The sequence below is a fragment of the Sus scrofa genome, chromosome 2, assembly GCF_054392235.1.
Source record: "Sus scrofa isolate SSC_HxYL_T2T_F1_AM1 chromosome 2, Sscrofa_HxYL_maternal_Yorkshire_Landrace_v2.0, whole genome shotgun sequence".
Classification (NCBI taxonomy): Eukaryota; Metazoa; Chordata; class Mammalia; order Artiodactyla; family Suidae; genus Sus; species Sus scrofa.
Window position 1 is genome coordinate 69,526,440 of NC_139384.1, and position 27,850 is coordinate 69,554,289.

Consider the following 27,850-nt stretch of genomic DNA (forward strand, 5'->3'; position numbering starts at 1 on the left):
TATTATGTCATGGGGCATGACTTTGCATGTTGAGGCGTATTTGGAGGGATGTGGGCTGATGTAACTGGGTCTGGGGCCTGACAGAGGTGGTTGGCTGGGCATTTGAGAAAACCCAGTATCTTTGGCCTCACACAGTATGGCATGTGCATATGACATGGCAGCTGGGTATGCCAGAAGCAGCTTGGGCTCTCCCGCAGGGCTGGCTAGGGGGATTCAGGGTTCAGTGAAATTACATAGCCAGAGCTGAAATTCCAGCCCTCATCTGTCCCCAGGAGCCCAGGGAGGAGCCCACTGGGGCCAGGCACACCTTCCCCTGCCCATCCTCTTCTAGGGAGATGCTGGGTTTGGCCTGGCACAGAGGAAGGTTCCCATCACCCAGAAGGAAGACTGAGTCCTGAATGGTTCAGGGTGTGGAACATCAGCAGGAAGAGCATTGCTCCCTGAGAGGAGGTCAGGGGGAGGAGGAATCAGAGGTGGCTTTGGAACTTGCATGCAAAGAATGTGGAGCTAAGGTAAAGGGCTTCTGATGGCGAACCTAGAAAAAGAAAAAAAAAAAAAAACTGCAAGTGGGAAATCAGGAGGTTTGTATATCCCAGCTGTTGATGAGGAAATTCAGAGTGGTGCTAATGCTGGACAACTAGGCACACTGCCCTAGGGGCTCTGGACCGCCCCTGGCCAGGCTAAATTGCAACTTTCACCTGCCGGAGATGGGAGCTGTGGTAGGTGTTAGTGTCAGACTAATAGCAGGCAAGTTATTAGCATGTCATTTGAATAGGCCACACCTCTTTGCCTTTCCACCCGGATACTGGCAGGGTTAGGGAGTGGGGGCTGGGCTCGATCCAGTCGCCTGGGACTACGGGCCAGCTGTCCCCTCCTGGGCGGTAGCTGAAACCCAAGTCAGAGATTAGGAAGATTTTCATTCCCAGCCTGGTGGTGGTGGTGGTGGTGGTTGTGGGATTTTCAGGCAGCACCTGTACAGGTGTGTGCGCGGCGCTGCTGCCTCTCTCAGGGGCGGGCAAGGCTGGCTTGAGGTCGGCGCTAGTCTGCCGCTGGGACTCAGCCTCATCCTCCTAACCCACAGACGCCTCGGACAGGCGCTGGGACTGGTGACCTTCGAACCCTGCTCCCGTTCTCTGGATCGAGGCTGGCTTTGCAGAAAGCAGGAAAACTCAGGCGGGCAAGGTCGCCTGTGGTGGGGTAGAGGGGCTAACTTTAGCCCTTCTTGTCCCTCTCTCTCTACAAGAATCCATAAATGACCTTAGCCCCGAGTCCCACCAGGTTGCCCGTGGAGGGGGAGTTCCAAGAGAAGACAAGGTCACCTGTTGGAAGATGGGGACGGAGTTCGCGCCGGAGGTGGGGGCGGGAGCTGAGGTCACGGTTGGGGGGCGGAGGCAGGTTCCCAGGCCGCCGGCAGCTGGGTCTTGCGGTTCCCACGGGTGCCCCCGTGGCAGATGGGCCCAGGCCTCTTTGTCCCCAGTCCTCGGCCGCTGCAAGGTCAAATATCACCGCGGGGCCACGGGCAGGGGTCAGGGGGGCGGGGCTGGACCTCACCCCCCCCAGGAGGGCCCCAGGGAGTGTGGGGGCGGCAGAGCTATTGGGAGGGGGCGGTGCGGCCGCCGAGACGTTGAACCCACCCGAGGTTCTGGGATGTACCACAGACCTTCCCCCAGACTCCAACCTGGCCCCACACCGCCACTCACTAGCCCTCCCCCTTCCCCAGACTTGTGTCCTTCAAGTCCCAGTTCCCTGCCCCCTCCCTTCTCTAGCCCCCCTCTGACTCCTTTCTTTGAGCCTTCTCTTCCAAGTCTCCCTCTCTTATCTCTTCTTTGAGATCAACCCCCAGCCCCATCAAAGATCCTGGAAAGTCCAGACCAGGGGCCTAGGACTCCTGTCCTCACCCCAAATACCCAACCAGTGCCCCCAGATTCCCAGGCAGCTCCAGAACCAAAGGGTCCTCTCTAACCATCCTGGTCCCTCTCTCCTAGAGCACCTTACCCTGCAGAGAATTCCACTCTAGTCAGACCCATGGAAAGTCCTTGCTCATGTCTAATCCTAGTCCTTCTTGCTTTCTGTACTTGCTGAAACCTCCCCCACCACACACACCCAGCCAGACTCCCTAGGGAGGTCCAGAGGCCCAGGGCTTGGCCATTGTACTGCCTGGCATCTCCAGAACCTTGGTGTCCTGGTTAGTGCTGTATGATCTCCAAGTATCTCCTGCCCTGACCATGGAGTGTGTATCCCCAGATGTCATCTGGAGAGGGGAATGCCTTTTTCCAAAGACCCTTCCTGAAAGGAGAGGGATTAGGAGTCCATGGAGGCAGAGGGCACAGCTATCCTGCCAGCAGCCGTCAGAGGCCCAGCCACGTGTCCTGGTGTCCAGCTCAATCCAGGGCAGGGCGATAGATAAGGCTGGGTGCCTGGACCTGCAGGACTCCAAGGTGAAAGGTCACTGCAGGAAGGGCTTTTCCAGCCAGTTAAACGTTAACAGGCCCAGAAACAGAGGCTCAGGCTTCCTTGCCCAGGACGGCAAGGGGGCATACAAAGTGTGCTTAATAAATGCTGGCCACAACAGCCCAGGGTCTTCTTGGTGGGTGACGTGGAGGCAGAATGGCAGCTGGGAGGCTCTGGAGACCCTGGAAGAGACATCTGTAGTCCAGCCGGCTGCCTGGCCAGGCCCTTTCGGTGAAGCACAGAAAGAAAAGGAAATTAAAGGGGAAAAGGGGCAGGCCCCCCGGCAGGGGTGGTGGGCATTCCTGTTGCTTCCAGCCTCGCTGGGCTGGGCGGGTGGCGCCCTGCCCCCAGAGGCCTTAAATTCTGGTAAGGGGGCCCCTGACCTCATGCCCCCGCCGGCTGCAGACCACAACATCCCTTCCCCCCGGAGATTCCGAGCACCAGGTGTTAGCCCAAGCAGAGAAAGGGTGGGGTGGGGGTCGGACGCAGCGACTTTCTGGAAGAGGAAGCAAACACAATCCATCATGCAACTGTGCAAAGAAATGCCCGGGGTGTGTGTGTGTGTGTGTGTGTGTGTGTTGCGCAGGGGCGTGCCCCCCGCGTGCAACTGGCCCCCCATTATTGCTTATGCCGGGAAGGCAGGGGGGTGGTGCCGAGGGGCACCTCGAGGGCGGTAGAGCGACGCAACGTCCAAGGCCGGAGGTGGAGGGGAGGGCCTTAGAGAGACATCTTGTCGAGGCTGCGGAAGGGCAGAGGGCAGCAGTCGCCCAGGTTCCCGCCGCGGCCCGGCAGGGGTTAAGGCTGGAGCGGGGTGAGGGCGGGGGTGGGATGGGGTGGGAGGGGGAGGGGGAGGGTCAGGCCGAGCGGCCCCGCGCTCCGCCCTCACCCCTCCCGCCGGCCCGGGCGCCGGGCGCCGCGCACGGCCACCCATGTCCTTATAAGGGCGGTCGTCGCCGGGGCAACGAGCGCCCGCCCCCAGCCCGCGGCGCGCGCCCCTGCCCCCGCCCCCGCCCCCCGCCCGCCCCGCGAATGGAACGTTGTGTGTCAAACCGGCCGCAGCGCGAGGCCGGCGCGCGGGGTCGGCGGCGGCGGCGAGAGCCAGGCTCGGGCCCAGGCGCAGGCCCAGGCCGGGCGGGCGCGGCCGTAGCGGGGGCGGCAGCTCAGGAAGCGCCGGCCCGCGGCCCTGCAGGCCCGGAGCGGCCGCCCGGGGGCCCGACGGCCTCAGGGGGCGCGGTGACCGGCCCCGGCGCGTGCCCGCCGCCCCTCCCCCCCGCCGCGGGCGGCCGAGCAACTTGCGGCCAAACTTTCCCCCTGGCCTCCCGCGCTCGGATGGCAGCCCGCTAAGTTGGCCGCAGCCCTCGGCCGAGCGGCAACCGGGCCAGAGGGCGCCCCCTGCGCAGCCTGGGCCGGGCCATGGCCCGTGCTCCCCCGCCGGGGCCCCAGGGCGCCGGGGCGCGAGTCCCCGGGGCCCCCGGCCCGCACCTCTAGTTGCCCCCCCGGCCCCAGGCCCGGCCCCGCGCACGCGTGGGAAAGTTGGCCTGGAACCGGCCCGACCAGTTCCGCCCGGGCGCGCGGACCGGCCGCAGGAAGTTACTGCAAAACTTTTTTGGGGGGTGCAGTCGGGTGCCCCCCGCGCGCCGGGGCCGGATGCGCACCGGGTAGGGTCTCCCGGGCCGAAAGGGGTGCCCCGAAGGAGGAGCGCGGAGGGGGCGCCCCGGCCCCGCTGCCCTGGGGCTATGGCCATGGTGACCGGCGGCTGGGGCGGCCCCGGCGGCGGCGGCGGCGGCGACACGAACGGCGTGGACAAGGCGGGCGGCTACCCGCGCGCGGCGGAGGAAGACTCGGCCTCACCCCCCGGGGCTGCCAGCGACGCTGAACCGGGCGACGAGGAGCGGCCGGGGCTGCAGGTGGACTGCGTGGTGTGCGGGGACAAGTCGAGCGGCAAGCACTACGGCGTCTTCACCTGCGAGGGCTGCAAGAGCTTCTTCAAGCGGAGCATCCGCCGCAACCTCAGCTACACCTGCCGGTGAGCCCCCTATCAGCGCACAGCCGCTGGGCACCCGGCCCGGCCTGGGCCGGGCCTCTGACCTGCTCGGTCACCTTGGGCCTGGCACTGACCTTCTCTGGGCCTCCACTCCCCCTCTGAGATAGGGGCACAGCTCCCTCTCCCCCTCTTCATTGCATTCCTGGGATTGTGTATACAGTCGGCGCTGTATCGTTGCAGGTCCCCCCATCAGGTGGTCCCTTGTGGCTTCCGCCCCAGTTACTTGCTCCTCCTCCCTCCCTTCTTTTTCTCCTGAGAAGGGCCAGCTCCGTGCGGGGAGGGTTGGGGTGCTGTCAGGAGTGGGCCCCCAACCGCAGGGCATCCCTTCCCTTGGGAATCTCGGTGCGCGGGGGACCCCGCGGGAATCGAACGTGGAACTTGGACTGTGGAGCTGGCAGCTTCGAGGGGCCATTGTCTGCATCCGCGCGGATCGATACGGCGCGCCCTTGGGGTCAAATATCACTTCCAAAGTCGCCCTGGCCACTGAGGTGGCGGCTGTAGTGAAACCGGGGTGGCACAGAGCAGCTTCCTTTGCATGGGGGCCCCTGCTCTGGGGTCGGACCTGCCCATCAGGGGGGAACACCCCCCCCTACCCCCCAGAGCTCACCCTGGGCCTTGGGTCACTGGAAGCTGCTGCTCTAGGTCAGGGAGGACGGCTGGATTTGACCACATTTTGGCTGCCCCACCCCCCAGCCAGAAATGGGTGCAGACCTGGGCTCCTGGAAAATCCCTGAAACTTTGGTGGGCTCTGAGACAGGGTGGGGGGTGAATGTTTCCTCCCCTGGGAAACCTAGGAACCCTGAGCTATCCTCAGTTGGAGCCCCCACTGACAGGGCGTGGCCTTGCTAGCTTCTCCGGTTGATAATGGGCACTAGGTCTGGGGGAGAAGCTGCTGGCATTGGGTGTCCAGCCCAGGACCCCCTTTCCTACCACTCTTTGGTCAGCCTTCTTTGGCTCCATTTTTAAACCTTTACTCTGTGTCCTCCAGGAACCTGCTTGGGCTCTGGTGCCAGTATTGAGAGTCCCATTTTCTAGATAGGGGAAACTGAGGCCCAGGAACGCCTTGGTGGCTGTCCTGGATCATCCGGGAAGAGACCCTGCCCCGGTTGGGGCCTAGCACCAGGGACTGTGGGGCTGGGAAGAGGGACAGGAGAGTTTGGGTCAGGGTGTCCCCGGGGAGAGCTGCTGATGGAGGGCTTGTTGGCAGGGCCACTGGGTGGGGCCCTAGGCACCTGAAACAGGAATTTGGCATCTGGTCCGGTATCAAGGCCTGTCTGGGGTGGCTGTGTGTGTCGTGGGGGGAGCTGGCTTACTCCCTCCTCCAGAGGTAACTGGGCCACCAGACTTTGGCCTCATTCTTGCTCCTGGAATATAACAGTCTGCTCTCTGGCCAGGTCTTTAGGGAGGGCAGGGGAGGGGCTCATGTAGTTTTGGGGTCCCAGCGATTCCCTTACACTGGAGGCAGGGAGCCTTAAGGTGGGGGAGAGGGGGCATTGTTGGGGGCTGGCAGGTTCTTCAGAAGGCCTGTGCTGTGTGACCTGGTGAAGTCACTGCTCCTCTCTGAGCTCCTTATTGATTCAGCAAAGTCCCTTCAGGGCCTGGCCTGGGTGATTTGATGCAGGCCCACTAGAGAGACCCCAGCTTCGAGCCCAGCCTTCTTCCAGTTTGGAGGAGACACAATGAGACACAGATGTTCCCAGTCTGTGGGTTCTGGGTTGGGCCAGAGGGGGGGATGGTCTGGGATCCCAGTGGGGGGAGCAGGGGACTCTGCAGGTCACAGGAAGGCCACAGGACGTGGGCCTTGAAGCATGAGGGGTTTGGCAAGTGGAAGGGCACTCCTGCAGAGAGCATGGCTCCAGCGAACACTCAGCTCAGTGGCAGGTTTGGGGAGCAGTGATGTAAGATGAGACCACCCAGGCGTGGGAGAAGTTACAGCTGAGTGGGCCTGAAATGCTGGACTGAGGGCAGTGGGGAGCCCTGGAGGGTGTGTGAGCATGGGAGAGCTATGATCAGCTTGGACTGGAAGCCAGAAGCCCAGGGAGAAGACTGAATTGGGCTTTGGGGTTGGGCAAAGCATATGTTTTTTAGGTGGGATAACAGGTAGAACTTAACTGTTTCCCCATCCGAAGGGACAGAAGATCTGTCCAGACTTAACAACTGGAGAAGTTGAGGCAAAAGTTTCAGCATCTCCCCTGAGGTCAGGGGGCCCTGAGCTGGGCCCCTGCTTGCCTGCCTGAAGCCTCGCTGTTTCCACCCGGCTGCCCAGGACCCTCCCACCGCCTGCCTGCTGGGCTTTGTTCTGGTTCTGCCTGAGCTCCCTTTGCCCTAGCAGGGCCTCTTCCTGGGGGCTCGGGCTGGGTAGGGGGCAGAGGCCTGGTCTCAGAGGCTGGTGCTGCAGGACGAAGGCGCTCCAGAGCCTCAGTGCAACTGGACCTGCCACTGGACTTGCAGCTGGGGCCTGGATCTTGATGCCCTTCCCCAAAGCCCCAAATTTCTCCAGAATGAGCGCGTCCCATAAGGAGCTGGCCTCTGGTCTCCCATGTCCAAACGAGGAATCCAAGACTCCACAGAAAGGTCGCAGCCCAAGAGTTGGGGCTGGGTGTCTGCAGCTGGGATGTATTTGATTTTAACTTCATTCAGTATGTATTGTACTTTGTGACTGTCTCTGGGTACCCTTTTGATGCCCTGCTGGGACTCCAAGGTGTCTGCCCCAGGCCTGGGCCTCAAAATGCCCCAACCCCAGGGTGGAGGGAGAGATGGAGGGAGCACAGGGGCAGGGGCAGGGGCAGGAAAAAGTGCTGGGGACATTTGAAGAACCAGGGCCTGAACCTTCCTGCTTGGGATTGACCTTGGACGGGGAGCTCATTGCCTCACAGGGCAGGGCCACCTATTCCATCCCTGGAAGAGGCAACAATAATCCCTGAGGGCCACCCAGAGGAAGCTTCGTGGGATCAGTTAGGAGTTGGAAATTCTGTCCAGAGGAGGGGTTTGGGATCTTGAAAGGAGTGTGCAAGAGTTCTTCATTCATTTATTTATTTGTTCATCAGTGGTGGCTTTGTGCAGGGCAGTAATGCTGGGGCCCCACAGTGCTGTGACCCCATAAAAGACTGGCCCCTCTCTTAGTCAGTTGTCAAGGCCCTGCTCCCTGACTGTGTTTCTTCTCTGGCATCTCCTTGAGACAAAGGCCCTGCCCCTTGGCCAGACAGTGACCAAATAAAATGAACGCATTGAGGCCTCCATATTTTGGCATTGCCGACATTCTGTTCTCGTTGCACTCTCTCCCTGGAATTGCCTCTCCATTCATCTGGGGAACTTCTACTCACCCTTCAAAACCCAGTTCTAACGTACCTTCCCTGGTGTGTGCGAATCCCCTTTGCCACAGACTGTTCTTTACCTTTCACCACTGACCCAAATAGTTCTTTTCTTCTTGGCAGACCTGTAGGCTTAGCCCCTGTGCCCATTTGGGGCCGTCTACCCAGCCCTGGTTCGGGAGAGCACTGGTGGTTCTCAGGTACAGCTTCCAAGGTGGCTCACAAGGTTATTCCGAGGGCAGGATATGGGTGTCACGGTAACCCCCGTGGTGACCTCTGCATGCCCACAGATCCAACCGTGACTGCCAGATTGACCAGCATCACCGGAACCAGTGCCAATACTGCCGCCTCAAGAAGTGCTTCCGGGTGGGCATGAGGAAGGAGGGTGAGTACCCGCTGGGGTGGGGCAGGCAGGGGGTGAACAAACGGCCTGCCCTTTGCTCCCTCTCCCAGGGTCTGGGAGCAGCAGGGGGCGGGGTCTGGCGCCTGCTAACCTCATTAGCACCGATCCTGAGATCCTGTGAGCCTGGGTCTGGCCCTGGGCTGGAGGAATCCAATTATCCATGGCTGCCTGGTGGCTGCAGTGGAGCTTGGGATGCAAGGGACTCCCTTGAGTCCAGCCCGTGTTAGAGTTGTTCTCCCCCTACCTCACCCCAGACTCTCCCCAGACCCCTTTGGCCTCTGAGGCAGGTTCCCTGGCCCTGACACCCTGGTGAGCCCCCGTGCCCTCTAGTCTGGCCACTACTTTCTAAACAAGGATATATTTTTTTATTTGATTTGCTTTCCCTCCACCCTCCACCCCCTGCCTTGTGTTTGCCCAAGGCAGGAACTCACCCGATTAAGGCAAAGGGCAGCTTACCCTTCTCCCTGACCTGGGGCACTGGGAGCCAGAAGGAGGCCCAGCCCCTTGTTCCTGCCCTGGAGACTTGGGCGGGTATGTGCAGGGCAGCTGAGTCTAGAGCTCCACCAAATGCTTTTAGAATTCAAGTGGAACCCAGACACTTCCACACACAGCCCTCCCTGGGCTCCGTAGCAGAACCTGGCTCATTGACTGATGGCTACCATGCTGAGCTTCATGACTTTGCCTGGAGTCTCATGAGCCGGGCCGGCAGTTCTTCCCAGCATCTCAACCGAGTCTCTTGCTCTTAAGTTGGTTTCTTCTCTGCTGGGCCTCTGTGGAAGAAGGTGGCAGCAGCTGCCCAGAATCTGATCACTCCCTTTGGTTCTTTTTTTTTGGCTGGGGGTGGGGGGTCTCACCAGTAGCATGCACGTAAGTTCCCAGGGCAAGGATGAGCCCACACCACAGCAGCAGTGACAATGCCACCGATCCTTAGCTGGCTAGGCCACCAGGGAACTCCTCCCTTCGGTCCTTTTAAGTTTGGGGGTGACTGACCCCCCCAGCTGGATTTTTCCCTCCACTTGTTCATTTGACCTAAAAAATTCCGGATGTATTTCTTTTTTTTTTTTAATGGCCGCCCTGGAGGCATGTGGAGGTTCCCAGGCTAGGGGGTCTAATCGGAGCTATAGCTGCCGGCCTACACCAGAGCCACAGCAACGCGGGATCCGAGCCGCATCTGCAACCTACACCACAGCTCATGGCAACACCAGATCCTTAACCCACTGAGCAAGGCCAGGGATCAAACCCGCAACCTCATGGTTCCTACTTGGATTCGTTTCTGCTGCGTCACGACAGGAACTCCCCTGATGTATTTCAAATCAGGGTTTCAGATCTTCACAGTCTTGGGGTAGAAATAATCATCTCAGCTCATACCCCAAGCACAGCCCTATCTCAGGGCCTTTACATAGGCTGTTCCCACTGTCTGGAACACTCTTCCACCAGATACCTGCATGGCTTCCTGTCTTACCTCCTTTAAGATTTGCTCAGATGGGAGTTCCCGTCGTGGCGCAGTGGTTAACGAATCCGACTAAGAACCATGAGGTTGCGGGTTTCGTCCCTGCCCTTGCTCAGTGGGTTAACAATCTGGCGTTGCTGTGAGCTGTGGTGTAGGTTGCAGACGCGGCTCGGATCCCGCGTTGCTGTGGCTCTGGCGTAGGCCGGTGGCTACAGCTCCGATTGGACCCCTAGCCTGGGAACCTCCATATGCCGCGGGAGCGGCCCAAGAAATAGCAACAACAACAACAAAAAGACAAAAAAAAAAAAAAGATTTGCTCAGATGGGGAGTTCCTGTTGTGGCTCAGCGGTTAAGGAACCCAACTAGCATCCAGAGGACATGGATTTGATCCCTGGCTTCCTGTAGGTTGAGGATCCAGTATTGCCGTGAGCTGTGGTGTAGGTCGCAGGTGCAGCTCGGATCCGGTGTTGCTGTGGCTGTGGTGTAAGCTGGCAGCTGAAGCTCACATTAGATCCCTAGCCTGGGAACCTCCATATGCCATGGGTGCGGCCCTAAAAAGACAATAAAAAGACAAAAAAATAAAAGATTTGCACAGACAACACCTCCTTATAGAAGCCCTCCTGATTACCCTTTACCATGCCCTTTTTATTTCGAGCCATCTATCTTGCTCAATAATTTACTTGCTCCTGCATCAGAATGGCTGCTCCTCAAGGTCAGAGACTTTTTGTCTGTCTAGTTTTCTGACATATCTCCAGTGCCTAGACTAGATCCCAAAACATTAAGAAGGTGCTTAATAAATGTTACTTGGCTTGAATTACTATCCATTTAGCCCTTACTATGTGCCACGTGCTGTGCTGGCAAGTTTGATACATCCACATTTAATTTAGTAATTATATATTATTATTTAGTAACTATTATTATCATCTGCATTTTATAGATGGGGAAACAGTATGGAGAGCAGTAGAACTGTGGTTGGGATTTGAACCTACAGAGTCTAGGCTGAGCAAGGAGGAAGAGCTGGGGAAGGGGCTCTCAGGAAGTGGGAACAGCAAGTGCAAAGGCCCTGAGGTGGAAACCTGGCTGGGTGATGGAGGAATGTTTGGGGTGGGGTCTAGAACCAAGTGGGCCAGGGGTTGACTGGATTCATTCTCAGGCCTTATCTGGCTACACCCACTTGACAGATGATCCTAAGACTTTGAAATCACATGGAGCAAGGCTTGAACCCAAGCTCTTACTTCCCTGATCAGCCCTGCTAGCCCCTGGCTCCCACTCACGTCCCCCTCCCCCTCTCTGTGGTGGGTTGACTAGGAGTTCATGGAGGTGTTGAGACAGGGCATGCCAGTCATTAAAACTCATTAATTAGCCGCTGCCTGGCATCCAGCCCAGTCGGCCCCTCCACCCCGCCCACTGTGGCACAGGCCAGGCTGGCATACAGCCACCCCCCCTTTGTGCCTCAGGTTCCCTCTTCTTAACTATCTGATCACTGGGGACACTGGCCAAGGCCAGCAGGGAACCCTTTCATAGGCAAGGCTGCAAGGCTACTGATGGCATCTAATGGTTTTTTTGTTTGTTTTTGTTGTTGTTTTTTGCTTTTTAGGGCCACACCTGCAGCATATGGAGGTTCCTAGGCTAGGGGCTGAAATGGAGCTATAGCTGATGGCCTACATCACAGCCACAGCAATTCCGGATCTGAGCTGAGTCTTCGACCTACACCACAGCTCATGGCAACACCGGATCCTCAACTCACTGAGCAAGGCCATAGATTGAATCCACATCCTCATGGATCCTAGTCGTGTTCGTTAACCGTTGAGCCACGAAGGGAACTCTGGCATCTAATGTTTATTGAGCACCTATCACTGGCCAGAACTTCACTCCTAGCACTGAGGTCACTGCAGAGACCCAGACAGATGAGACCAGATCTTGAGAGCCATGACCTGGAGAGTGGGGCTGGGAGATAGAGCAAAATCCCATCTCCATAGGAGAGGTCAATGCCCAGCCTTGATTTTTTTTTTTTTTCTTCTAATTTTGTTCTTTTTTGGCTGCCCTGGGGCATATGGAGTTTCTGGGCCAGGGAGATCCAAGCCACAGTTGGGACCTACACTGTAGCTGCAGCGGCTCCACATCCTTTAACCCCTGTGTGGGGCCTGATTCATCCTGTGAATGAAGGGCACTGCAGGAACTGCTGCCGATTCCATTAGGCCTCAGTGGGAACTCTGCCTAGCCCTTATTGATCACTTGTTTTAGAGGTGGGCTGACCACTGGCCACAAGTCCTAGGAAGGTGCTGCTCCCTAGACCCATTCTTGGCGTTCCCTATGTCACAATGGGATTGGTGGTGTCTCTACAGCACCAGGAGACAGGTTTGATTATAGGCCCAGCAGGGTAGGTTAAAGTTGTGTGGGTCACAACTGTGGCTCGGATCTCAACTCCATACGCTGTGGGGTGAGGCCAAAAAAAAAAAAAAAAAAAAGAAAAAGCCCCAAACCTAGACCCATTCTCAGTTCTTGGACCCCTTATGATTCACTGATGAGGACATGACTGACAGGTGGAGCACAGGCCGGTAGGAGGGGGCCAGGTGTGAATTAAATCAGCCCTCACCCAGTGGTCCCATTCCCACAGGAGAAGGCCCCTACTGCCCCCGCCACCCTCCCTACAGAGTCCTTTGCAGGAGATAGGAGTCTAGTGGTGACTGGACATGGACTCAGGCCAAGGGCACTGGCCAGAACAGAGGGAGCCTGCAGGACCTTGGTCTCTGTCTCCCCACAAGCTATTCGACCAAGGCGGGGGATGAGGGGTCCAGGGAAAAGCTGGGCTGGAGGCCTTGGAGGGGAGGGGGCTGAATGACCCTCTGATAACTTTATCTCCTCCCTTTATTCCTCCCTATCCGCCCCCCATGACTCTCCTGGTACCCTCTTTCCCCCTCATTCCTTCCCTCCTCCTCCCTCACACATCACTCTTCCCTCTCTGCTCCCCAATCTCCTTCCTGTCCCATTTTTGTCACTCCCCCTCTGGCATCTCCTGACCCCCCCATTCCCTCTTCCCCTCCTCCCTCTCCTGTTCCTACCCCATCTTCTGCTGGGGTGCCTATCTTCCCTCCCTCCCCGCCTCTTCTTCCTCTTCCTCTATCCCCATCGCCCCTTCGCAGCGGTGCAGCGGGGCCGGATTCCGCATTCGCTGCCCGGCGCGGTGGCAGCCTCCTCGGGAAGCCCTCCAGGCTCGGCGTTGGCGGCGGCCGGCGGAGACCTCTTCCCGGGGCAGCCGGTGTCGGAGCTGATCGCGCAGCTGCTACGCGCGGAGCCCTATCCCGCGGCGGCCGGGCGCTTCGGCGCGGGCGCAGCGGGCGCTTTCGGCGCCGGGGGTGGCGCGGCAGGCGCGGTGCTGGGCATCGACAACGTGTGCGAGCTGGCGGCGAGGCTGCTCTTCAGCACCGTGGAGTGGGCGCGCCACGCGCCCTTCTTCCCCGAGCTGCCGGTGGCCGACCAGGTGGCGCTGTTGCGCCTTAGCTGGAGCGAGCTCTTCGTGCTGAACGCGGCGCAGGCAGCGCTGCCCCTGCACACGGCTCCGCTGCTGGCCGCTGCTGGCCTGCACGCTGCACCCATGGCCGCTGAACGCGCTGTGGCCTTCATGGACCAGGTGCGCGCCTTCCAGGAGCAGGTGGACAAGCTAGGCCGCCTCCAGGTCGACTCGGCCGAATACGGCTGCCTCAAGGCCATCGCGCTCTTCACGCCTGGTGAGACGCGCCGGAATGGGGGCCTCTGCGGCCATGGGAAGGGGAGGGGGCGACCTAGAGCCTGATCCTGGCCCCCTTAGCCCCCAACTCCCCGACCCACAGCCATCCAGACCTGCATCCCAGCACGCGGCTTGAGCGCTGATGGGGGATAGTGGAGGAGGTGATACAATGTGGCACCCTGGTGGCCCTACTCCGTGATGCTAGGTCTCCCCAGGAGCTCGGATCCCCTTGACCTGTAACTCAGGTCCCAAAAACCTTTCTCCCTGATTCCCAGGCTCCCGAAGACCTCCACCCTTCACCCCCTCATCAAGGTGCCCATCGTGCTCAGTTGGCACTGACAAGAGAATGACAGGTGGTGGCCGCGGGAGGGAGGTCTCCCACCTGGTCCTGGCCCTCACTCCCTGATCTCCGTTCTCCCTAAATTCTCTGCTCCTCATCTGCCAAATCAGGGCGCTCTTTCTGTAACCATTTATGGAGAGCTGCCAAGTAAGGGTGCCCTGGCACCTGGTTCTGGCTCTTCTGGTTCTGGCCCCCTACTTCCTGATTTCTGGGCCCCCAGACCTCTGACTCAGGGCTCCTAATCTGCCCCGATGGCCTCCAGTGGCAACCCACAGCCAAGTTGGTTTGGGTAGGGGTGTTTGGCTTGGAGCCCCTCCCAGAGGGGGTGGGACTTGGGCGGAGCCGACCAAATTCCTTCCCTGTCTTGGGTAACCATCCAGCATGAAAGCCCTGCTTTATTGTAGGTAGTGGTGGCGCAGCTAGCTCTGCACTCTGGAACGGGGTCCCCTGAGGGGTTTCCTTGCCACCAGGGATGCGGGAATCATACCCAGGCTACTCCGGGGGTAGCTTTCATCCAATAAATATGGCTTTGCTCCTCCTTATTTCCCCAGGAGACTTTCTCAGCCCCCCATATTCATGGGACTGTCATCTTCACTCACATCCCAGGCCCCTCTGGGCTGTCTGAATATCCTCTCTAGGCTTTGCTTACCTCTCCAGGTCCTCTCCCAAGCCCCCTCTTCCCTTCGAGGTTTTTTTTTTTCTTTCTTTTTTGGCGGCCCTGTGGTGTTACCGGGCCAGGGATCAGATCCGAGCCACAATTGCAAACTAAGCCGCAACTGCGGCAACGTGGGATCCTTAACCCACTGTTCCTGGCTGGGGATGGAACCTTTGTCCCAGTGCTCACAAGAGGCGGCTGATCCCATTGCTTCACAGTGGGAACTCCAAGCAGACATCACTGCCTGTGCCCCTGTGTCATCTTCCTCAGCTGAGGCTATCTTAATATCTCTTGAGGACCAGCACTGCTTTAGATAACCCCGTATGTGCCCTAGGTCCCCATTTTCCAACTCTTAAGTGTCCCCCTTCTCTACCGATAGCCCTGAGTGATGCCCCCACCCTACCCCCATCAGCCTTGGGGTGCTGTGTTCTGCCACCCCCTCTCCTGACCTTTCCCTTTGCCCCCCCCCCCAGATGCCTGTGGACTCTCAGACCCAGCGCATGTGGAGAGCCTGCAGGAGAAGGCGCAGGTGGCTCTCACCGAGTACGTGCGTGCTCAATACCCATCGCAACCCCAGCGCTTTGGGCGCCTGCTGCTGCGGCTCCCGGCTCTACGCGCCGTCCCCGCCTCCCTCATCTCCCAGCTGTTCTTCATGCGCCTCGTTGGCAAGACGCCCATAGAAACGCTGATCCGAGACATGCTGCTGTCGGGAAGTACCTTCAACTGGCCCTATGGCTCGGGCCAGTGACTGGACGGGGCTGGGTCTGCAGACCTTAAGGGGCGCGGATGCTCAGGCTTCCAGTGGGCGCCCCCACCCCAAGCCGGGGGGGGGGGGAAGGACCCCAGCTTCCCTCCTCAGACTCCTATTTTTTAAAGACTGTGAAATGTTTTGTCTTTTCTGTTTTCTAAATGATCATGAAACCAAAAAGAGACTGATTGTCTAGGTTCCAGCCAAGTCTTCCCCAGAACCCCTGGTCAAGACGAGGGGCGGGACTGAGGGTCCAGTCCCAGGACAGCCTTGTCTCTCAGTGCCCTAAGCATGGACTCGTGGTGGGGTCAGCTTCTCTGGTGTGATGGACAAAGTCCTGGCCTCTGGATTGGAGGGGCAGCTGCAGTGGGGCAGGGGTAGCGTGTCCCGGGTGAATCCTCTGGACACGTAATCCACGTTGGACACTACATGATGAATGAATCAAGGCCAATAATAAAGAAGTTTCCTACCTGTACTGCCTCCCTTATCTTTGCGAGGGGAGAGTGGAATGGAGGGCACCCTAAGGTGGGTACCCACTCCCAGCCATCCGGACAGCCACAAGCTAACAACAGTCCTACTTGATGTTTTTGTTGGACAGGTTTTTTTTGTTGTTGTTGTCTGTTTGTTTGCTTTAGCTTTTTTAGGGCTGCACCCGCGGCATCTGGAGGTTCCCAGGCTGGGGGGTCTAATCGGAGCTGTAGCTGCTGGCCTACACCACAGCCACAGCATGGGATCCGAGCCGCGTCTGCAACCTACACCACAGCTCACGAAAATGCCAGATCCTTAACTCACTGAGCAAGGCCAGCGATTGAACATGTGTTCTCGTGGATGCTAGTCAGATTCGTTTCCACTGAGCCATGATGGGAACTCCCTTATTGGACAGTTTTGTGGGGAAACTGAGGCTGAGGGCAGGGTGCGGGACCTGAGGTCAGCTAGTGAGTCTAGAAGTTGAGCCCAGCAGATGGCGCAGGTTTGAATTCAGACTCTGGCTTCTAAAGGAGAGCCTCATAGATTGCACACAAGCCCTGGATCAAACACTTTATTGTTCTCTTTATTCTTTTTAGGGCTGCACCTGTGGCATGTGGAAGTTCCTGGGCTAGAGGTGGAATCAGCTACAGCTGCCAGCCTTACACCACAGCCAAAGCATCATGGGATCCGAGCCCTGTCGGCAACCTACACCACAGCTCAGGGCAACGCTGGATCCTTAACTCACTGAGTGAGGCCAGGGATCAAACCTGTGTTCTCATGGATATTAGTCAGGTTCCTTAACTGCTGAACCACAATGGGAACTCTCAACAATATTTCTTTGGCCAACCCTTAATCATGATGTCAGGCCCCAGTGTCCTTGAGAGTAACATTTGGGGCTAGTTCTTTCACATAATCTCAGCCTAGATGAAGCCTTCCATTTCCCTGGCCACAGTGATTAGTTTAGGGAGGGCTTGTGGCCCAGACTGGGCCAGTGAGAGTGATGGCAGGATTTGGGACTAGGAGGATATCATTAAAGCAAAGCGGAACCAAAAGAGAAAGACCAATTTCCCAGGATGTCTTTAGAGCCCCTGGATCAAGCCATACCTGAAACACATGAGTGTTTCAATTCCACGAAACTTCCCTTTTTGTGCCAGAGCCAGTTTAAATTTGATTTCTTCTCACATGTAAATTAAAAAAAAAAAAAAGCAAAAAAACACTTCCTGGAGTACTGTGGGGGTGTGTTAAGGGTCCAATGTTGTCACTGCGGCAGCTTGGGTCACTGCTGTGGTGCAGATTCAGTCCCTGGCCTGGGAACTTCTACATGCCATGGTTGCAGCCAAAAATCTCTTGACTGTTTTGGCGATTGGTATTTGGAAGGTGGGGACCTCTAAGGACAGACTGAAATGTGAAACTGAGTTGATGTAGCATGATGCTGGGCACCAGGGAGCTTGCCACTCTGGCCTCAGAAATTTGTGGCCCAGCTCTGTGGGAAAGGTGCCTATGGAATTTATTGCCGGGACTGTGGCTCTAGAAGGTGGGCAGAAAGGGCCCAGACGGTGGAGGTGGGTGGCACCTCTTGGCCCTTACAGTGTGTTAAGGATCCAGTGTTGTCACTGCAGCAGCTTGGCCTTTATCAAAGATGCCCTTTTGGGGAGTTCCCATTGTGGCTCAGCAGTAACAAACCCGATTAGTATCCATGAGGACGAGGGTTCAGTCTCTGGCCTCACTCAGTGGGTTAAGGATCTGGTGTTGCCATGAGCTGTGGTGTAGGTCACAGATGTGGCTTGGATCCTGAATTTCTGTGGCTATTGCTGCCAGTTGTGCTGGCAGTTCCAATTCAACCCCTAGTCTGGGAACTTCCATATGCCTTGAGTGCAGCTCTAAAAAGAAAAAAAAAAAAAAAAAAAAAAAAAAAAAAAGATGCCCTTCTGAAAACAGTGAGAGAACTGGCTGCAGGCTGTATCAGTGCTCAGCCTAATGCAGTTGCAGTCCTCTAAAATACTCCCATCTAGGAGTTCCATGGTGACTCAGTGGTTAATGAATCCGACTAGGAACCATGAGGTTGTGGGTAGATCCCTGGCCTTGCTCAGTGGGTTAAGGATCTGGTGTTGCTGTGAGCTGTGGTGTAGGTTGCAGATGCAACTAGGATCCTGAGTTGCTGTGGCTCTGGTTTAGGCCAGCGGCTACAGCTCCGATTAGACCCCCCCAGCCTGGGAACCTCCAAATGCCACAGGAGCGGCCCTAGAAAAGGCAAAAAGACAGAAAATTAAAAAATAATATAAATAAATAAAATACTCCCCTCTAGCACCTCAGTCTCTCCCATGTCCATATGTTTGGGAGATCTGGGAGGATGGGGAGAAATGAATGAGGGTCTCTTGGGTATGACCCATCCCAGGAGGGGACTGAGATGGAAATGTGATGGAAGGCTACTGGGCTCTCCCATTGGAGGCTGGGCTGGTTTCTGCCCCAGGTAGGTATCTTCTGAGATGTCCTGAGTGTCAGTGAATTTATGTCCACTCCAGTTGGGCTGGACAGCAATGCCTCATTTCTCAGATTCACATGACATCTGCGGATGGAGCAAGACCAAGGTGTCTGTCCTGCTTCCCGGTGGCCAGAGACTAGGATGCCTCTCCAAGCCTGACTGCTGAACTCATACTTCTCCTACAAAACCTTCCCCATATGGCCTCTTTTGCAGGAAGATATCTTGAGTCTCCCTGGTTGTCAGGACTCTGCTATCTAGCCTTCTGTTATTGCTATTGCTCTGTTCCTCTTCCTTGAGGACACAGGTTCCTTGAAGATCGATCTTGGGACTCAGGCCTCTGTGGGAGGTGGGTGGCACCTGGGACCCAGTGCTGGCACTGCCTTTTCTGCCCACAGTCTGCCTGACTGTCTCTGATCCTTATGGCTCTGCTGGGAGACCAAGACTCAACGGAGGTCCTGTTGCGGCTCAGCAGGTTAAGAACCTGACTGGTATCCATGAGGATGCAGGTTCAGTCCCTGGCCTCGCTTAGTGGGTTAAGGATCTGGTGTTGCAGCAAGTTAGGGCATAGGTCGAAGATGTGGCTGGGATCTGGTGTTGCTGTGGCTGTGGCGTAGGCCCCAGCTGCAGCTCCAACTTGAAGAGAGTAGCTACTGGGCCACCATCATAGGGCCCTGCAGGGATCTGGTCCTACATGTTCCCCACCCATCCTACCCAGGGCCCAGAATAGGGTGGATATCAGGGGACCCTCCCCCAGGATTTGGTGCATGAAATATGCTCGCACAGAGCTGGTGTCAATCACAGTTCAGCCTGCATTTTTTAGGAGACGCAGACAATCAGAGGGACCCATTTAACTGGGTTAGTGTTGAGCTTCCTTCAGGACACCTGAGTTCGCCCCCCTCACACAGTCCCCAGCATCACACCATGAATTTTTCAGGACGCTGCCCCAGAAAGACTAGGGTTGTTGGCTGCTTTTGCTTCCATTATGGACCTGTGGAAACTCTTGCCCTGGGGCTCCCCTGTCCCAAGCCTGGCAGAGGAGGTGATGCTGGGGTCAGCCCCTCAGCTTCCCACTCAAAGGCCACTTGACCTCTTGGAGGAGAGGGAACCTCCTGGACAGACTAGGGTTCACAGCCCACCCAGAGACCCTGGACAAATCCCTTTTTTGGAGCCTCTAGAAAATGGAAGAAAGGAGTTCCTGCTGTGGTGCAGTGGGTTAAGAATCAGACTGCAGGAGTTCCCTCTGTTGTGAAATGGGATCATTGGTGTCTTGGGAGCACTGGGAGGCAGGTTCCATCCCTGGCCCGGCACAGTGGGTTAAGGATCCGGCATTACCGCAGCTATGGCTTAGGTGGCAACTGCGGCTCGGATCTGATCCCTGGCCTAGGAACTCCATATGCCTTGGGACGGCCAAAAAAGAAGAATCAGACTGCAGCAGCTCGGCTGGCTGAGGAGGAGAGAGTTCAATCCCTGGCCCAGATGCTTCAAGTGTAGCCATTAAAAAGAAAATGGAAAAACAATTTTTTTTGGTGGCAAAGAGTGAAATCAGGAGTTTTATGCAGCTGTACACAGTAGGTATTTAATAGGTGTTTATTCCACTGGGATGGAGGGTAGGACCCGCTTCACGGGCTGAGATCTGGGGTCTCCTTGGGAGTCCCAGAGGAGGTTCTGGGAGGGCTTCCTGGAGGACGGGCCATCAGATCTGGGCCTTAAAGGCAGAGTCACTTGAAATCAGGGAAGGCGTACCCCAGGGGTGGGCAACAGCGAGAGCTAAGGCCAGGAGCTGGGCAGAGAAGTAAGGGAAGGGCCCCGAGCCCCACCCCATGTTTCTCTCTGTCTCTTGGCTAGGACATTCAGAAGTACACAGAGCCCTCGCTGTCTCCTTGGTCATCAAACTTCTGGATCTGCATCTTCAGGTGCCTTAGTTTGCCCTTTAGGTAGTGGCAGCGAGCCTGCTTGTCCAGGAAGCTGGGGTCCTGAGTAGGGCAAGAGCCAGGGAAGTCCTTTTGGCAGTCTGGCCTGTGGCTCTCAAGCTGCTTGACCCTTTGCCTTTCCCTCTCTGAGCCTCAGTTCTCTTTCCTTGAAACAGGGCACAAGCGTCCCAGCCTCATGGGGGAGAGAAAGAGGGAGAGTGTGTATGTGTGTGTGTGCACAGGCGTGTGCAAAGGCCAGGCTCTAGGACTCAGGAGGCATGACTCACCATCTGCTTCTTCTTAAATTCCCTCCAGACACGGGCAGCAACATGGGCCTCCTTCTGCAAGGGGAGAAAAAGGGGGTGCTCAGGGAGCATGGGACCCAAGGATGGATGGGAAAACAGGCTCAGACAGACAAGGTGGACCTCAAGGGCTGACCTTGGCCCATGTGCTGTGGTGCCACCCAGCCTGAAGGAGAGGCCCAGAGATCTGAACCCAACGGATTTCTGGAGGCCAAGGTTGAGCCACATGGAAGGGCTATAGCGTGGGGTTTTCCACCTGGGTGCTGACCTGGCTTTGGGGTGGAGGCAGTGAGTTCAGCAGGGCCTGCAGCTGCTGGAGCTTTGCCTGGGCAGAGCCCACCTCCTGCTGGAGCTCCAAGAACTCTGAGTACTGGTCCTGGAACACTGCAACATAGCGGCTTCGATCCGTCTCACTGCTCACTGATGGGTACTTACTATAGGGTGGGAAGGGAGTCAAAGTGCGAGTGTAAAGAATCTCTCTTTTCTCCATTCAGTGCGATTTTGTAATTTTTTTTCTTTGTCCATGTCGGATTCTTTGCCCCAAGCGCACTTTTTCTCTTTTTACTATTTGGTAAACTCTTATTTACTTGGCAAAACCCAAACCTCAGAGTTCCCACTGAGGTTCAGCAGGTTAAGAATATGACTAGTGGGAGTTCCCGATGTGGCACAGCAAAATGAATCTGACTAGTATCCATGAGGATGAGGGGTGGATCCCTGGCCTCGCTCAGTGGGTTGGGGATCTGGCATTGCTGAGGTGGCTCAGATTCCACGTAGCTGATGTAGGTCAGCAGCTGTAGCTCCAATTCCACCCCTAGCTTGGGAACTTCCATATGCCACACATGTGTCCCCAAAAAGCAAAAAAAAAAAAAAAAAAAAAAAAAGTAATATCACTACTATCCATGAGGACATGGGTTCCATTCCTGACCTTGCTCAGTGGGTTAAGGATCCCGAGTAGCTGCAAGCTGCTGCATAGGTCGCAGATGCGGCTCGGATCTGGCATTGCTGTGCCTGTGGTGTAGGCTGGCAGCTGCAGCTCCGATTTGACCCCTAGCCTGGGATCTTCCATATGCTGCTGGTGCAGCCCTAAAAAAGAAAACGAACTAACAAACAACAACAAAAAAAACAACCACCCTCCCCAACCTCAGTACTCCTTCCCTGTTCCCAGGCATCAGGAACCACAGCAGAGACACTCACAGCTCATAGTCAGGAACTGGGTGGAGCCTAGGCATTTGTTCCTTGGGGACGGCTCTAATAGACTTCTTGGTGCCCAGGGGCAGCTCATCCTCAAATACAATCTTCCTGGGCCTTGTTCTGTGTGCTCCGGGCTGGGGCTGGCACAGAGGGCGAGGCGCGCTGGGTTTGAGGCTTCCAGGCACCGGTCGCTGAAGACGCCGCAGGAATCACGATTTGGAGTTAATGAGGGTATCGGGAAGCTGAGATCCCTTAAACAGGGGGGAATGAATCCTTATGCCTAGGTCCAGCCTGTGGGCTCGCCTCCCATTCAGACTCACCGGGGGACCAGGGCCAGGCGGGTGGGTCTGCAGGTTTCCCCGGGAGCCGCAGGTGTGGAGGGGCTCCCGAGTGGGCATCGGCTTCCGGGCGGCGCCGCTCGGGCGCCCCCGGGCCGGTGAGTGGGTCCTTCGGGGAGAGTCGTGGCTCCCGCGTGGCGGGGGCGGTCGACGCGCGGCCTGTGGACACGGAAGAGGACGCGCATGGAGGACCGTGAAATAGCAAGGACAGACAGGAGGTGGATCTTGGCGCACCAAACTCTCCATCCGCTAGCACGTTCTCCAGCTCCGCCCTCATTTGCATAAACCCCCTCCGCCGAGTGCGTAACCCGGAAGAGCGCTATGCAAATGATCCGTTACGTCACCGCCCAGCCCAGGTTTGGCTCTATTAACCCCGGCGCTGCCATTGCCATAACCTCTCCCGCAGGAGTGTGCGAAGCTCAAGGACCTCGCGCGGAACAAAACCTTCGGGATCTCCGGCCCGACTGCAGGCTGTAGGAACTACTCCCTCCCCTGGTCACCTGTCCCAGTGTCCGGGGCTCCGAGTCTGGGTCCGCTCCCGAACAGGCGCTAGAGTCCGTGTTGTGCATTAACTACCGGCTGGACTGAACTGGCTCGGTTGATCAGCAGGGCGGGGGCGGGGCCTGGCGGTACAGGGTGTGGCTGGCGGTGAGGGGGCGGGGCCTGTCGAACGGGGACGTTGACCCACACCCTTGAAACTCAGGTTCAAGTCCAACGGAGACCACTGCCTGCTGTGTATTTGGGGCCAGACTCCCTCTCTCTGACCTCCAGTTTATTTGTCTGAAAAACTGGTGGTTTTGGAGAATTTGCAATTATCTATTTACTCAGTGATTATATTTTAAAACTATTTCTTTAAATAATCACTGGAAGCTTGCATAGAAAATTTAAATAGGGGAGTTCCCATTGTGGCTCAGTGGCTTAAGAATCCGACTAGTATTCTTGAGAATATGGGTTCGATCCCTGGCCATGCTCAGGGGGTTAAAGCTCTGGTGTCGCCGTGAGCTACGGTGTTAGGTACAGGAGGCGCCTCCCGTCCTGCATTGCTGTGGCTGTGGTGTAGGCCAGCAGCTGCAACTACCAATTCGACCTCTAGCCTGGGAACTTCCATATGCTGAGGGTGTGTACCTAAAAAGACAAAAAAGATAAGAAAATTCAAGTAGAAAAGATGCTTAGGGCAAAGCGAATTTCTCACCCATCTTAATTTTTTTTGTCTTTTCAGGGCTGCATCCGTGGCATATGGCAGTTCTCAGGCTAGGGGTTGAATCCTAGCTGAAGCTGCTGGCCTACACCACAGCCACAGCAACACCAGGTCCAAGCCTCATCTGTAACCTACACCACAGCTTGTGGCAACACCAGATCCCTAACCCACTGAGCAATGCCACGGATGGAACCCACGTCGTCATGGATACTAGTCAGGTTCATTATCGCTGAATCACAAAGGGAACTACTCTCACCCATCTTTATCCCTTGAGGCAGCAGTTAATAGTGTCTCCTTCTGGATATATCTTAATTCAGTAACAAATAAATGTTCCTCACTACTACAGACAATATGTAGAAAGAATATTTCAGTGCACATTTCTTTGGCCAATTATGGAAGATTGTGTAGGATAAATGCCTAGAAGTGAAATTGCCTGGGCAAAGGGACCTGGGTATTATAATTTGGAAAGATATTGTATCCCTGGCCTTATTCAGCGTGTTAAGGATCTGATGTTGCCATGAGCTGTGCTGTAGATCACAGACGTGGCTTGGATCTGGCATTGCTATGGTGTGGTGTAGTCCAGCAGCTACAGCTCTGCTTCAACCCCTAGCCTGGTAACTTCCATCAAAAAAAAGAAAGAAAGAAAGAAAGAAAATACTGTCAAGTGGCTCTTCAGTGAGGCTGTGCTACTGATGTTCTAATCAGCTGGTTTTCCCACAATCTTTGCAAACCAAATGGTATCACAGTTTCCTGTAAGTGTATTTTCAGTTTTAAATCTTGCCTAATCTATGAGTGAAAATATTCAGAAACCTTTTGAATTTCTTTTCCTGTTTATTTCCTGCAAATTTTTTTTCCTTCTTGATTTTTAAGAGCTTTCCATATATTAATTTAACCAGGCAGGGAGTTCCTATTGTGACTCAGTGGGTTAAGAACCTGCTTAGTATCCATGAGGATGTACATTCAATCCCTGGCTTCACTCAGTGGATTAAGGATCCAGGGTTGCCACAAGCTGCTGTGTAGGTCGAAAATGCCACTAGGATCTGGCATTGCTGTGGCTGTGGTGTAGGCCGGCAGCTGCAGCTCCAATTTGATCCTTAGCTTGGGAACTTCCATACACCAAGAGTGGGGCCCTAAAAAGACAAAAATAAAACAAAAATCAAAAAACCCATGGGCAGTGTGTCCCTCCCTGTCCCCAGGCATGTGGAAGTTCCTGGGCCAGGGATCAAAACAGCGCCACAGCAGTGACGTAAATCACACTGGCAGATTCCTTTTTGTGTCTTTTTAGGTCCTTACGCAGGGCACATGGACGTTCCCAGGCTAGGGGTTGAATTGGAACTGTATCGGATAGCCTACACCACAGCCACGGCAACTTGGGATTCAAATCGAGTCTGTAACCTACACCACAGCTCACAGTGGATCCTTAACCCACTGAGCAAGGCGAGGGATAGAACCTGTGTCCTCATGAATCCTAGTCAGATTCGTTTCCGCTGAGCCATGACGGGAACTCCTACATTGGCAGATTCTTTTTTTTTTTTTTTTGTCTTTTTGCTATTTCTTGGGCTGCTCCCACGGCACATGGAGGTTCCCAGGCTAGGGGTCCAATTGGAGCTGTAGCCACCGGCCTACGCCAGAGCCACAGCAACGCGGGATCCGAGCCGCGTCTGCAACCTACACCACAGCTCACGGCAATGCTGGATCCTTAACCCACTGAGCAAGGGCAGGGATCGAACATACAACCTCATGGTTTCTAGTCGGATTCGTTAACCACTGTGCCACGATGGGAACTCCTGGCAGATTCTTAACTTGCTGAGTTGCCATATCTTTTCTGTTACTATCATGGGATCTTCTGATATATTTTGCAGCTTTTCTTTTTTGCATATAGGAAACTATTCATTAAGTTCCTCACTAGTTTACTAAATTCTCTTATTGAAATAACTTATTTATTTTTATTCATCATTTATTTTGCTTTTTAGGGGCGCACCCATGGCATATAGAAGTTCCCAGGCTAGGGGTCCAATTGGAGCTACAGCTGCCAGCCTACGGCCACAGCCACAGCAATGCCAGATCCGAGACACATCTGAGACATACACCACAGCTCTTGGCAACGCCAGATCCTTAACCCACTGAGCAAGGCCCAGGGATCAAACCCGAAACCTCGTGGTTCCTAGTCAGATTCATTTCCGACGCGCCACGACAGGAACTCCATATTTATTTTTATTTTTGGCCATATCTTAGCATATGGAATTCCTGGGCCTGGGATAAGATTTGAGCCATAGTTGCTTTCTAAGCCATGTCCCATCACTCCGAAGATGCCGCCAATCCTGTTGCACCACAGCAGGAACTGCTGAAATAGCTTTTTAGTTTGCTTGGGACTATTTTTAATTTTATTTTATTTTGCTTTTTAGGGTCACACCTACAGCATATGGAAGTTCCCAGGCTAAAGGTGGAATTGGAGCTGTAGCTGCTGGCATATACCACAGCTATAGCAATGTGGGATCTGATTGGCATTGCAAACTACACCACAGCTCATGGAGATGCTGCATCATTAACCCACTGATCGAAGCTGGGATTGAACCAGAATCCCTGTGGACACTGGTTGGGTTTATTACTGCTGAGCCACAACAGGAACTCCTTGCCTGGGACTTTTATATAGATAGTTGTATCATCTACAAATACTTTTACCTCTTTTCTCATCTCTCAGTTTCTTTGTCTTTCTTTTTTTTTCTGTCTTTTTGCCTTTTCTTGGGCCACTCCCACCGCATATGGCTAGGGGTCTAATTGGAACTGCAGTCGCCGGCCTACACCAGAGCCACAGCAATGCCAGATCCGAGCTGCGTCTGCGACTACACCACAGTTCATGGCAACGCCAGATCCTTAACCCACTGAGCGAGGCCAGAGATTGAACCCATAACCTCATGGTTCCTAGTCGGATTTGTTAACCACTGAGCCATGACGGGAACTCCTGCAGTGGGATTCTTAACCCACTATGCCACAGTGGAAATGCACATTCCTTTTTTTTATTTTGCTTTGTTTTTTAGGACTGCACTTGTAGCATATGGAAGTTCCAAGGCTAGAGGCGGAGTTGGAGCTGTAGCTACTGGCCTACACCACAGCCACAGCAGCACCAGATCTGAGCCGCATCTGGGACCTACACCACAGCTCATGGCAACACCAGATCCCTGACCCACTCGGTGAGGTCAGGGATGGAACCTGAATCCTCATGGATACTAGTCAGAATTGTTTCCTCTGTACCACAATGGGAACTCCATCGTTCCTTTTTTTTTTTTTTTTTTTTTGGTCTTTTGTCCTTTTAGGGCCACACCCATGGCATATGGAGTTTTCCAGCCTAGGGGTCTAATCAGAGCTCTTGCTGCCACCACAGCCACAGCAACACCAGATCCAAGCCACGTCTGCGAACTACACCACAGTTCATGGCAACACCGGATCCTTAACCCACTGAGCGAGGCCAGGGATCGAACCTGCAACCTCGTGGTTCCTAGTCGCATTTGTTTCTGCTGCACCACAATGGGAACTCCCATTCCTTATTTTTAATTAAAACTTTGAATAATGGATGCTGTGAACAGTACCAAGTACCATTGCACCCTGTGATTTTGTTTCCTGATACATTGATGTTGCTATTAACAGGCTTCCTAATATTGAACCATCTAAGTCACAAGCATGAGCCTCCTTCTTTTGATGTATATATATTAAAAGCTGCCATTAGAGTTTTAAAAAGCTCTTCCTGGAGTTTTCTTGTGGATCATTGGGTTAAGGATCTGGCATTGTCACTGCAGCGGCTTGGGTTGGATCCTTGGCTGGGAACTTCCATAGGCCAAAGGTGCCACCAGAATAATTAAAACAAACAAGGAGTTCCCTTCATGGTGCAGAGGAAATGAATCTGACTAGAATCCATGACGATGTGGGTTTGATCCCTGGCCTCGATCAGTGGGTCGGGGATCTGGCGTTGCCCTTAGCTGTGGTGTAGGTTGCAGACGCGGCTTGGATCCCACTTTGCTGCCTACATATTGTGGCACAGGCCGGCAGCTGTAACTCCGATTCGCCCCCTAGCCTGGGAACCTTCTTATTTTATGGATGCAGTCCTAAAAAAACAAAAACAAATAAATAAACAAATAAAAAGCTCTTCTTGATGGTTTCGTACCCATGCTGGTGGTGGGGGTTGTGGTCCATGTGGGCAACTCCACGCATTTCCCCCGTGCTCATTTGCCCATGGTTCTGGGACAGACACCTTTGTGCCTCTATCCACTCTTCCTCACCAAGCTCTCTCAGTCACCCCACCTGGTAGGATTTTTGCCCCCAATGTCTGGAGAAGAGCCTAAGACCTGCAATTTCCCATACTCTATGATCCCTTTCAGGGTCCCAACCCCAGTGCCTACCCAGTTCTTGCTTTGTCTTTTTTTTTTTTTTTTTTTTTGGTCTTTTTTGTCTTTTGTCCTTTTAGGGCTGTACCCATGGCATATGGAGGTTCCCAGGCTAGAGGTCGAATCGGAGCTATAGCTGCTGGCCTATGCCAGAGCCACAGCAACACAGGATCCAAGCTGTGTCTGCGACCTACACCACAGGATCCAAGCTGTGTCTGCGACCTACACCACAGGTCAAGGCAATGCTGGATCCTTAACCCACTGAGTGAGGCCAATGATCGAACCTGTAACCTCATGGTTACTAGTTGGATGTGTTTCCGCTGCACCACAACAGGCACTCAATCCTTCTCATGTACTCTTTGTGGCTCTCAAGAGGCTCCAAGGACCTTCCCATCTTGTTGCCCACCCCAAAGAATACCCATGGACAGGGGTGGAGGGCAGAGAGAGGACAGG

General features: G+C 55.2%; 2 protein-coding genes across 5 annotated transcripts; one reads left to right on the forward strand and one right to left on the reverse strand.

Moving 5' to 3' along the window:
• Positions 1-3,478: 3,478 nt before the first annotated feature.
• NR2F6 (nuclear receptor subfamily 2 group F member 6) lies at positions 3,479-15,604 on the forward strand. Of its 2 annotated transcripts, XM_085012447.1 has the most exons (5): positions 4,212-4,477; positions 7,930-8,006; positions 8,097-8,191; positions 12,803-13,387; positions 14,855-15,604. In XM_085012447.1, exons 3-5 carry the CDS (start codon positions 8,179-8,181, stop codon positions 15,127-15,129), a joined length of 873 nt encoding a protein of 290 aa, XP_084868573.1. In that variant the 5' UTR covers positions 4,212-4,477; positions 7,930-8,006; positions 8,097-8,178; the 3' UTR covers positions 15,130-15,604. The 2 variants fall into 2 exon arrangements, with proteins under 2 accessions (XP_020939233.2, XP_084868573.1); XM_021083574.2 differs by lacking the exon at positions 7,930-8,006 and having other exon boundaries at positions 3,479-4,477.
• Positions 15,605-19,652: 4,048 nt separating this feature from the next.
• OCEL1 (occludin/ELL domain containing 1) lies at positions 19,653-22,411 on the reverse strand. 3 transcript variants are annotated; one of them, XM_003123490.5, is made up of 6 exons: positions 22,321-22,411; positions 21,803-21,979; positions 21,486-21,673; positions 20,560-20,725; positions 20,277-20,330; positions 19,653-20,052 (listed from the first exon to the last, which is right to left on the reverse strand). In XM_003123490.5, exons 1-6 carry the CDS (start codon positions 22,387-22,389, stop codon positions 19,930-19,932), a joined length of 777 nt encoding a protein of 258 aa, XP_003123538.1. In that variant the 5' UTR covers positions 22,390-22,411; the 3' UTR covers positions 19,653-19,929. The 3 variants fall into 3 exon arrangements, with proteins under 3 accessions (XP_003123538.1, XP_005661245.1, XP_084868574.1); XM_005661188.4 differs by having other exon boundaries at positions 19,653-20,182; XM_085012448.1 differs by lacking the exon at positions 20,560-20,725.
• Between the last annotated feature and the right edge of the window lie 5,439 nt (positions 22,412-27,850).